The sequence below is a fragment of the Megalops cyprinoides genome, chromosome 8, assembly GCF_013368585.1.
Source record: "Megalops cyprinoides isolate fMegCyp1 chromosome 8, fMegCyp1.pri, whole genome shotgun sequence".
NCBI classification, from domain to species: domain Eukaryota; kingdom Metazoa; phylum Chordata; class Actinopteri; order Elopiformes; family Megalopidae; genus Megalops; species Megalops cyprinoides.
Window position 1 is genome coordinate 4,301,029 of NC_050590.1, and position 12,500 is coordinate 4,313,528.

At 45.0% G+C, this 12,500-nt stretch overlaps 1 protein-coding gene across 7 annotated transcripts in view; it reads right to left on the reverse strand.

The window, feature by feature from the left end:
- Positions 1-12,500, reverse strand: part of LOC118782018 (transcription factor 12-like) — a 113,817-nt gene that overhangs the window by 26,030 nt on the left and 75,287 nt on the right. For 2 of the 7 annotated variants that reach the window (XM_036535226.1, XM_036535225.1), the window contains exon 1: positions 5,249-5,413. The exons of the other annotated variants lie outside the window; for them this stretch is intronic. In XM_036535226.1, the coding sequence (XP_036391119.1) occupies positions 5,249-5,317 (69 nt within the window). In that variant the 5' untranslated portion in view covers positions 5,318-5,413. Of the gene's footprint in view, positions 1-5,248; positions 5,414-12,500 lie in introns of those variants that run through there. 7 annotated transcript variants of the gene reach the window in all.

The window sequence follows — 12,500 nt, forward strand, 5'->3', positions numbered from 1 at the left end:
CTTATGATCCGGTACGTTAATGTCAGGGGAGAGGAGAGAAACAGGACTACAGGAGTACAGGACCCCTTTCATTCCAAAACACTAAAAACCACTACTCTGGTGGACACAAATTATGTACCTCACGGAAGGATGGAAGATTTTGTTTAGATAGTTAGGGATTGTCCCTGACCATTAATTACAAATATTTTATTAAGATATCCTAACTTTTAAATGCTCAGGAAAAAAAAAATCCCTGAATAGAACCAAGACGAATGCAAAAAAAGGGGTCTGTTGTGCTTTAAAGCCCAGCTCCAGAGAAACACAAGAGCAGCACAGAGAAGCCACTCCACTGGCTGGTGGATCAAAGCCCTCGGGAGGAGAATGCGGAGTGATGTGGTCTCCCTCTCCTCCACGCGCTCCAGATGGAGGATAGCTGCTCTCCCCCGGGCCTCTCTCATTCACCAGCACAAACCCGTACAAATCACAACCAGATACCTCTGGTCACCTGATCACCTGCACTGCCAGCTCCTTTCCTGACTGGACTGGAACTAAACCCTTTCGCTTTTACGCTGGACACACTGTACCTTTCCTCAGACTATAAAACACAGCCTATAAGGGACCTGCAGGCAAACACAGGATTCATGTGTCTGTTATAAAAGAAATGCAACACGTCCAAATTTTGCACAGGGAGGGAATCCAATCTCCATTTTATTTATTCTAAAAATAAATATAAAACTAAAATCATGTTCCTCCAGTAATAATATTTAATTTCCTTGTTTTCTGTGAAAATTCTGCTTTGGTAAGCCTTGTCCTTTTGTGACAGTAAAGCAAGACAAGGCTTTTTCGTTCATCTGAAGAACCTCAGAGAAATATACAGGATGATCGTTTTGCATTTGGTTGTACAAAGACGCTGTCATCTGAAAAATACACAGCTGATTTAAGCAGCTAAATCTTAACTGAGCTTGGTTTCAGGTCTGGATATTTTTATTTTGAAAGAATGAAATTATTACTGAAATGCATACACTCACACACAAGTGCACACATATGCACCCAAACATAAACACTCTCAGACACGGGCATGCACATACACCCCTACACACACACGGGTGTACACATATACCCATACATCCATAAATACACATACATGCACATACACGTGCACGCAGCCACGCACACACCCATGCACGCACGCACAGAGACACACACACACACACACACACACACGGGTGTACACATATACCCATACATCCATAAATACACATACATGCACACGTACATGCACATACACATGCACGCAGGCACGCACACACCCATGCACGCACGCACGCACGCACACACACACACACACACACACACACACACACACACACACACACACACACACACACACACAGAGTGGACCCCGTCTGGTCAACACCTGCTCCCTCCCTGTCTGGTTCCATGTGTGTGTGTGAGCGCTCTCGGCTCCCTGGGCTATATCGATGGCAGTGGCCGTGGACACCCAGTGCTCCTAGCAGGGAGTCTGGCTGACACTGCCCTGCCGAGTCGAAGTAAAAGCTCTCCTGGGCCAATGCACTGCTCCCGCGCTGATCCCAGGTCAGTTGCATGTGGGGGCCCGTGCTTTGTCCTCCAGTCTGAGCCTGAATAGGCAGCATATGGCGCAGGATAAAGCTAATTGTCCTCTTTACCCTCGGCTAACCAGTCGACCCGTTAATAAACCCTCCCAAATACAGGGCACACCCCCCCATCCCACCCTGCCCCGCCCCCAGGCCGTCGCCGTGGCGCTTCCTTTTATGAGGGCATTGATTACAGAGCTGTCAATCAGAGCAGCCAAATCGCCTGTGAAGCTTCAGTTTCTGCTGGGAGTTTTTTTTTTCCCACATTAGGGATTTTGGTTATTTGGTGTGGGCTCACCTGAAAAAGAATGAGGGGGAACAATCTAAATATGTTTTCAACCTGTATGTGCCATGGCTCAGTATCAGGTTGAAGATCACAGCAGGGCTGTTCCGTCTTTTAAAAACTCAATGTTTACCAAAATAATGTCAAACTCCTGTACACCTTCCTGCACATTCATTTTCTGAGGTATTCTGATCAAAACAGTGCCCCCGGAGTTTTAACTAACAAAAAGAAACCATTAAAACGTCAAAGCACAGAGAAAAAAAAAAAACTGGATCGAGGGAAATGGTAAATGGTAAATGGACTGCATTTATATAGCGCTTTTCTACTCATTTGAATACTAAAAGCACTTTACAGTTATATGTCTCACATCTACCTACCAGTGGCAGAGGCTGCTATATGGGCTTACCAACTGGCCACTGGGAGCTGTTGGGGGTTCAGTGTCTTGCTCAAGGACACTTCGACACTCTGCCAGGATGAGCCAGATTCGAACCAGGGACCTTCCAATCCCCAGTCGACTGCTCTACCTCCTGAGCCACTGTCGCCCCAACACACTTCGGAAAACACACTTCAGATGTGATCATGGAACAAAACCATGCTGCTCAAAGCCATGAGACACAAGTGACAGCGTGCGTCAATCATTTCAATCAAACTCCGCCTGAAGGCTTTTCATTTCCACACTGAAATCTCCCCCACTTTAAACACACACAAACACATGCGGTTTCAAAACAACACCTCCTCATTTTGCCACACTGTCTTTTCCTGATAAGAATTGTTAAATATTTAGACCCGGTAATAAAAACTTTCCTGTAGGCACTAGTGAGCGTGTGATCATGATGTAAAATTAAGGGTTTCGTGCCTCAAAGTGACAGACTTAAGACTTTTCTGAAAAATGTCTTTCAAAGGACAGTTTTGTCTGCTTTATGCCACTGAAAGAAAAATACATTTACTCACGTGTGGGCAGAAAAACACATGCTAACTGAAAATATTAAACGATCAGCCAGAATCCCCAGAAACACAAAATTCTGACAAGGAATTTGAACATTCTTTTTAAAGTAAGATGCTCTAGTCATTCCATGGTAGGAGTTTTTACATCAACTCTTAAATTCTTATTCACAAAAATCACAATTTTACTGTAGATTCAAAAAGACAGGGACAAAACCAAGGGTGAACACCATTGTCACGCATCACCATAAACCAACTCTTTAACAGAACTGAGATACACTAAATAATACTAATACTCCGGTTATTTCTTCAAGTTTACCTGAAAGAATCGATGGAAATATAAGACTTCACACGCCATAAAGTCAGAGAATTCAAAGAGCCATCAGCAGCGCTTGCTCTAGGACCTTACCAGTAAAACTATTACCACCCAAAAGACTTGACATGAGTTTCACTTGAGTTACTGCTTTGAATCACACATCATTTAGTTTCTTCAAATAATGAAAAACCCATGGAACAAATAATTTATGGGGTATTTACTAACTTGAGATGGACACAAAGTTCAGTGATCCTTTCTAACCACATGTGACCAATTTTTCCTCGCTTCCTGCCTTCCAATAGGAGCCTGGAAATACTCGATATTAAAAAAAAAAAACATCAAAGTGGTTATTTTATGGTGCAGGAACAAAGGCAATTGTTCTTATGTTTAGTGAGGAAGAGGCAAAACTAGAGCTCGTGTAAAGTCCCATTCCCATGAGGTCTCACGATGGTGGCAGACAAACTCCAGACCCGCTTCAAACTGTCTTCAACTTTAAATAAAGGGAACTTTTACTGGTACATTTTGTTAGCTGCGCAGTCAAAACATTTTTGGCAACGACATTTAAAAATATGACATATAACACAGGAGATACGACACATTTGTATGGCTGCTTAGACGCGTTTTTAACAGGGCCTAAGCATCTCGAGATGAGTGCAAACAGTAATTACTTGTGCTCTAATGGTAAATGAATCATGTAATTATATCCCGCACGAACGATCTAAAAACAGAAAGGGTAATTCATGGCAGTGTAGGGTCACGGATATAATGCAAGCTTATTAAATATTAAACTCTACCCTGGCTTAATTTTTTTTTCCCCTAAGTTCACTTAAACAGATGGGGAGCGCTCGCAGAGAGCTCCGAAGCAGCAACAGTGCTCTCCGCCACAGACGCTTAAACCACTAACGGGCAAAACCGATATCTGTGAGGCAGGAAGAGAGAGAGAGAGAGGGAGAGAGAGAGAGAGACAGAGAGAAGGAGAGGGAGAGATAGAGAGACAGAGAGAAGGAGAGGTAGGGAGAGAGAGAGAGAGAGAGAGAGAGAGAGAGATGGGTTCCCGATACAGCTGGGATCACTGTAGCTGTCACCCGGCCCACTCACACGGTTCTGCCCGGGCCACACTCACCCCTCAACAGCCCGCCGTCCCACAAAACACCTGCGACAGAATTTCACCCCTCGTGCCACCTGAGAGTGGCTCCCATGAACTCGAACACGCGCCCGCGTCCTCTCATCGCATAAAGTTTGCGGAGGAAGGCGATATCAAAGAGAGAGTGCGCCGAGACAAGCTGGGCTCCCTGCAGAGCCATGAAGCCTGGCTTGATTAGAAGCAGATGGAATAACAGCAAAGGCTGGTAGGAAAGTCTAACCTTAACAGACTCTCTATTTTCCCTAATCACTCCCAGACTTGTTATTATTTCAACTAAGTATTAAAAAAAGTAAAAAAAAACAAAAAAAAAAAAAAAACTTTCATCTGTCTCAGTGCTGAGCAGACAGGCCAATGAAAATAAATTCCAACCTTGAGAAATTCTACTTTCAGTCTATAAGACTGATGGAGGGAGACAACGAAAAGTGAGAGAGAAAGTTTAGAGGTGGCTTTTCATTTCTTACACTGTTGCAGATGCGTCAATTCAATTATGTTTAATTCAGATATTTCATTTTATGTTCAATGAATGAAATACTTCAAATTATTCACCAACTCACCCCCGCCAAATAAAAATTTTCTGCACTGACAAATTAAATTTCTTTTTTAGTACTTCTACTTAACAGCAACAAAAAATTAAAGTAATCAAAAACCTAGCCACTGATGTCAATGAAAGGGGCTTTTAAAAGGCTTTGGAGGTAAAAACCCAGGAAAAGAAGAACTAACGTCATATGCAGCACAAACTAAAACAAATGCCACAGTCAGACGGCAGAAATCAAAGTGCAGGAAAATTAAGTCAGTCCTCAAAAACACTCGGAGGAAGAAAAAAAAAAAGAAAGAAAACGCGGTGCTGGAATGGACACAGACACAGAGCACAGTGTGACATCTGACAGCAGCCACGTTCTGTAGCTGCTTCCAAAACCCAGCTGCACACAACACACGCTCCCCTCTCCTGAAAGAAAAAGCGCACTCACCGATTTCCCGTTGTAGTAATACATTAAGGAGCTGCTGCCCATGCCGGGGACGGGGTATGCACAGTACATGGTGTGCTCGAGCAATCTACTGCGACTACGACTTCAGCAAGTGCACTCTCTCAGAAGCCAGCAACAGTGCGCGCACAGCCTCTCCCCCAAGACACACATCCAACCCGTTCAGAAAAGGGACTAATTCCTTCAGTGCTATCCCTCTGCACATGGATCCACTCAGAGGGAACTTATGCAAATTAGGGCTGAACCATTCCCACCCGCCGTTACAGGGGTGGCTAGAGGAGGGGGGGGGGGGGGGGGTTGATCTGTTGGGTTTCCCCCTAAGCTTCATAAGTGCTGATATAAAGAAGAGGGAGAGAGAGAGAGGGAGAAAAAGGACAGTGAGACAACAGAAGGGAAACGCATATAAAATATTTAATGAGGGGAAAAAAAAATCACTATTAATGCATTAAAAATCCTACTTTTCATTGGAGGGAGATCCAGCAGAGCTAGAATTGAAATTATTTAATTTTTTTTTTCCTGGTGGTGTAGGATATTATTTAAATAATAAATGTGCTCTTGTACACAAGGATTAATGGTGGGTTGGTTAATCTTTTCCTTTGGCTGTAATTAAATGAAGAGCCACAGAAGGCCAGGGGAGAGCAAACATCGCTTCCCTCAGGAAACGGAGACACGACTCCGGCCTTAACTTTGCTCCAGAACGTCACAAAACTGGCCGAGTGGTGAACACTCCCGAGAGCACATTCAATCTAACCACCATGGAGACTGAGAAAGGAAATTAGGCAGATGTTGAATTTTTTTTTTAATCTTTCATTTCAAGGGACAGCAAATTTGAGATGACAAGAATCCCAATAAAATAGGCTAGTTTGACTGCACCCCTTATAAAATTTAGAGAAGTGGAAAAAGAGGCCTGATCAAATTTGTTTCATCTCCTCTTACTCCCAGCTGGAGGTAATAAACTAGTGCAGACTGGCAGAGATTCAATCCCATACCTGCAGTCACAGTGATCAAATTCATGGAACACCTAATAATAATGGCTAATGTACAGCACAGTAATTAATACACAATTAATCAATTACGTCCTTTTCACTAACATGGTGCGGTCGTGTTCTCTCTGGGTTTGTGTATATATTTTTTCACCTGCTGTAATGGTTGGCAGATGAATGTTTTCTTGTACTTTGCTTTGGCCCCAGAGGTCTAGGGGTATATAGCCTGATGTCGTGCATTGTGAGAAAGATCTGTTTGACCCTGCTAGTAGTAGTGTGGGTGTACGGTGTGTGGGGGGTAACAGCTCTGTTTGGAAACACAAAGTTGTTTAATAGGAGCAGCAGCTGCAGAGGGGCAGGGCTATGATGTCAGACTGCCAGCAGGCTGACCAATCAGCAGTGCCGTTTCCCCTTTCCCCTCAGGGCCAAGGACACACCGGGGGGGTAGGGGTAGGGGTGAGAGTAGAGGGGGGTAAAAGACCAGCCCTACTTTTCACTTCATGTTTTAGCTCTTGTGAGCTGCTTAACTGTATGGAAGTGAGGCCAGACGCCCTGACTGTGCTGACCAGCACGCACGAAAAAAATGCGTGCAAAAAGCGCGTCTCTGCCCAGCTACGTGTCACTTTCATGTGTGCCATGTCTGGGGGCCTCCGGGAATAAATACAGCTCTTTGTTCCCAAAGAGGACATTAAGAACATTATTGTTATGAAAAGATGAAAGCTTACCACACCCCCTCCCCCAAAAATACACTTTATTCTGCTCCCCCCCCCCTTCTTTTCGGGTATTATTATCTATTTCTCTGTGTTCTCAAAGATTCTTTTTAAGTCTTCCAAACCACTGGTCCGCATGCTGGTACCGCTTTATATTTGGACCCATTTCAAGACTGATGCTGTGTAGAAAATTGCCATGATAAAAGTTTGTTTGAAGAGTGTTAGAACGCGTTGGAACAGAGAGTGCAGCAGCACAGATAAGAGGCTGAATCCAAAACAAAAGGCGACCAAAGAGGCAAAAATAGAGAACAGATGGACATAAGAGACAAAGCTGAAAAAAAAATAATGCCAATATAAACAAACACACAAGATTCATAAACAACTGCACAAATCAAAAGTGTATTGTATCAAATGGTAGTCAATTCAGCATTTTATCATGCTAGTCCTAATATAATATTAGACCCATTATTATTGTGTATGTGCCTAGTGGACAAATGTCACTCCCCATGAATGCCACGCCTCTCAAAATACATGCTGTGAGATACCCCTGGTGTGCAGATCCATTTCTCCCCGTCACACTACACAATCTCCCTCTGCTGAAGGAGTGGTATGCTCCTCTGCTCCTCAGATGTCTGGCATCCAAAGGGTTAAAAGTCAATCAGCTGGACACAGTGCTAATCCCCCCCAGCCCCCCCGCCCCCAACTCAACTGGGCTCCTCCAGACAGACATGTCGTCAGCACACCCCCTTCTGAGGTCACGTGACACCTGTCCGAACCCAACACAGCCCCCCTGACCCAGCACACACGGCAGGAGATAAGAAAAAGGGGGAAAAAAAAAAAGTCTCAATGTGGGGCAGGCTCTTTCCCCTAAGCCTGTCATCCAACCCCATTCACACAGCTCCGCACTAATCACATCTGACCTGCTGGCTTTGTGAAGCTCCGCAGGTTTTGCGCTTGGGTTGTTTAGCAAGACCCAACAAAACCACAGACTTGAGGTCAAAACAATTAAGTGAAGTAATAGCTTCCATCCCACAAAAGGGCTATAGAGGTAATGTTCAGAACTAAGCCCCCCCCGACCCCCCAAAAAGGTCTGCTTGTTTTTTCGTGGTCTTTAATGATATTTAAATTGTTAGTGTTGCTTGTGAGATGTTTACAGTAACTGCCGTGTTTCTGTAACCTCAAAATATTTACAATGTTCCTTACATTTCAAAATCAAGGATCTGGTATGTCGTTTAATTGCTATGAACTACTTAAGTCCCTGGTTGAGAAAGCTCTTCTGAAGCACAGTGTTAAAAACATATAAAAGTTGACAAATGCCGCCACAATGGTATTTGCTGTGCCGAATAAAATTCTGCTGACCAAATCACACATTTATGCAGTCAGTGGGATGCAGTCATGGGATGTAGACCTCCAGGGAGTCTTTCCGCAGAAAGAGATAATGTTGCAAGACTGGTTGCAAGACTTTTTAGCACCATGTAATACCAAATGCGGGAAGCTGTAAACACGACCAATGGATTCACCACTGGCTACAAATACTGCAGCCAAACCCACGGTAACAAACTGTGTGAGGTCATAATGGTTTTCAAACCCAGACAATGGCTGGGTGAAAAAAAAAGAAGTAACCAATTCTGGAATCTTTGAGCAGCACTAAAGACAGATCAACGTGCATGTGGCTCTCCCCCAACACAGACACAGCGGGGAAACTCGGGTCAAAAGAGGTCCGGCCATTTCTTCTTCCTGCTGACCTACTTTCCCATATTGACACCGTCCCTAACTCTGCGCACGTGCTGCAAGTAAAGTTCACTCGAAGGCTGGAGTGTGTCATTTATAAAGCCGTCTGTCTGAGCACTTCACTGAGTAAACATACACATCCTATAGGCCTGCAGGTCCAGCCAGGACTAATCCAGCCTTACTGTCTGCAGGTCTGGCTCACCAGCAGACCTGAGATAAGAGGATGTGCTATCTGAGCTGCCGCCCCCTTCCTGTTCAACTCTTCCCCTCTTCCCCCGTCTGGGCCGCTTCACCACAGTACCCCAGATCTATCCATCAATACGCATGATCGGCTATGCTTACTGCTCACACACACCCCCAGCTGCACTCTCATTCGCTCACAGAGCTCGATTCCCACCAGTCTCCAACACACAAACCTGCACCCCCCCCCGTAAGAGCTCAGACCCCCCCCAGGACCACACTCAAAAGTCCTTGTGAGGCAGAGCTGTTAAGCCTGGCCGTCTTTTCAGAAGCAAATTCCTGCTGGCGTGGGGGCAAAAAAAAAGCTGCTGAGTGCCCTCCATGAATATGCCCTACTAACTGACACGAGGGCTTCCCTCTAGCCTCCCTGACTGTCAGTGCCCCTCCCATACCTTACGGAGAACCAGCAACCAGCCCCGTCAAGCCCCCAGTTCACACATACATTACATTATTTTAGCAAATGCTCTTACGCAGAGCGACTTACATAGGTTACAATTTTTACATGTTGTCCATTTATACAGCTGGATATTTACTGAGACAATTTCTGGGTTAAGTACCTCGCCCAAAGGATCAATGGCACTGCCCCAACGGGGAATCAAACCAGCAACCTTCTAGTTATGAGCCCAACTCATTACCACTACACCACACCACTTCCATCCACATACACACATAGAAACTTCAGTCTGAGACAGGTATGGTGGATAACACTGACAGCATGTTTTCATGCTGGGTGTCTAACTCCTCTGGTAGCTCTAACTTACAGGGAGGCTGTTACCCCACCCCCACCACCAACACTACAGCTCGGTCCAGCTCTTGCTCACTGTGGGGTCACTGGGGGTTTGGTTTATCTTCAAAGTGTTTCTGCCACCTACACACACTGTGCTGATTCACTTTCATTCCACCAACTCATTATCATTCTGTATTACTGTATCATCTCTCTGGTATTGTCCCATTCATTCATTTTCTTTAACGTGCGGAGAAGGAAGTGCTCTCAATATATCTTCTTCTATCATGGATTGTATCTGCTTATCTTAGCTAGCGTTCATTTTATGTACATCCATAACCAATCAGCGACGTGCCTGTATTTGTTTTTCCCAACAACAATTGAAGTCTTGGAATTCCCTTCACACGCAGGCCTTATCTGCAGGCACACGAGGATTACTGTTCCAATGGCTGCCGGCAGTACTTACATTCATGAATTACAGAGGCACACAACCAACGATAATGAATTTCCATGGATGCGGAGATTGCATTTCTACCAGGCATGGTTAAAACAATCCAGCCAGAGGGTCTATACTGAAGAGAGTCAGTGACAACATCAATCCAATGTTCCAGGACAGAACGCATGAAACTATAGCTGGGGGAATCACTCACTCATGACGGCTGGCTCATAGATTTGAACCAATCATGGGCTTGCTACGGCAAACAAATTTGTCCGACTGGATAAGTCGACAGGATACGTGATTGACAGCACAGGGTAGCTCCACCCATTAATGGGTTGGTGAAGTGTGGTTCTCTGATCACTGCTTCCAGTGAGGGCTCTGTACAGACTGGGACGGTGGTGGGAGGTTAAGCATGTCACCCGCTTTACATGGGATGGGACATACATGCATGTGGAAGAAAAACTGTTAAAAAAAGTGTCTAATCTAATGGTTTAATGGTTCTCTACAAGATAGCTTGTACCTTGTCTGGCCAAACATTGAAACCTGGTCATGCAGCGCTTCTAATATTGTTGACTCCTTATGGTTTTTGCTTGTGTTGTACTCTGCCTCACTTGCAAGTCACTTTGGATAAAAGCGTCTGCCAAATGAATAAATGTAAATGAATAAATGTAAATGTAAATACAGGTGCCAGCTCACCTGTGCAACATCACTCTGCTGCCAGCGAGTGACATGGAGAGCCACAGTGCCAGGACTTCAGACAGCCAGCAGGCCCCGTCTCAATCCAATCAAATCAGCCGGGGGCGTCCCTCACGCCCAGCCCCAGAGACGGGGACACTTACCCCTGCATCCAGGCCACCTCATGCCTCCCGTCTGACCCCCAAATCCGCCTGGAGGCCTGAGCGGTGCACGACCTCACGGTCAGAGCGCCGGTCACGCGCTGGCTGGTCTCAGCACCGTCTGCGTGACGCTGAATAACACTTAAACAAACCCCCGGCACGAGACAGGGCCCTTCATTTCTAACAAATATCGAGTTATACTTTTAACCAGATCATTAGTGAATGTTAACAGTGCTGTCTTAGTCTGCCATCAGTCTGAAATCAAGGCTTGCTTTTAAACCATGCATTCGCATGCGCCTACACAAATAATTCATCCTTGGAATGCAGGCCATTATTTTCATCGATGCATTAAAGTTCCTTTCTTTCCTCTGTTCTTTTAACGCTTTTTTTCTGAGGATGAAAGCAGGCAGACCCTGTGTTGTTTACTTTACCTGATCGTTTATCTCAGCCATTAATGTCAAAAGCAAGTTTCACAAACTTACACAAAGACTCACAAACACAGAGGTCCCTGCAGAGAAGAGTGTTTCTGTTCAGGATCATCTGAGCTGGGGTAACAGGAACATCAATCTAATCAGCTATCTGATGAGCTAGAATCCAGAGACTGGTAATGCTGTCCCCTGAGGGCTTAGCAGAACCCAACAAACTGCCCCCTGGTGGATGGATACAGATTTCTTACCCTACCCACCCAGCTGACATTCAGGAGGAACTGCTCAGAGACCAGGAGTCTGGAGGCACTGGATCAAAGAATCAACACCTCTACCACAAATTCACACAAAAAATTTACAATACCTTTGCTGAGCCGGAACACACTAAGCCAACTTTAATGGGATGAAAACAAAACAAAAATATTCAATGTCAAACGCACATGGCCCCATAAGACACCTCTTTTCTGATTTCTGGAGATTCATTTCTCCGATTCTTTACTGCGATGAAGACCTTGCGTCGAACGTGCTTAAATTTCTAACTTCCAATCCCAGAAATATGACAAGTAATATAAAAATGTGACATAACAAATATGACAGCATGAATGATTTGAACACAGCAAAGGAGACAGGGAGTACACTCGGGGACAAAGCAATGCCTCTGCGTGAAACCGCAACATCAAAACCCCATCTCTGACAACACAAGTACAAGGCTCCTGTCAGTTTTACACACAGAGAGGTCCTGATACTGCATTAGCTTCTGGAGTTCAAAGAGAAACGCAAAACGCCGTTTCTGCATCTTGCAAATCCACACTTGACCTGCAGATGGCTCTCTAATCAAAACTCAGATAAACCTAATCCAGCAGCGACTGAAATAACCCAGGGAAAATCTTTCAGTTCAGTACATTCCCAATTCAAAGGGAACATCTTCTGCGTATGTTTTCTCTCCGTGCGACTCCTCTAACCACACCGCAAGCCCGAATTCCGGCCCTCAGCGCTCTCCCCTCCGGCTCTCAGCTCCCTTGTTTGGCTGTCTGTTTGTGGGCTACAAGTACAACTCTCGCAGGAACGAGAGCCATGTCTGAATGATCTGTCAAAAGCAAATGACAATCTTTTTGTCATTCACAGCCAGGGTTCTCGCTCGCGCAAGTC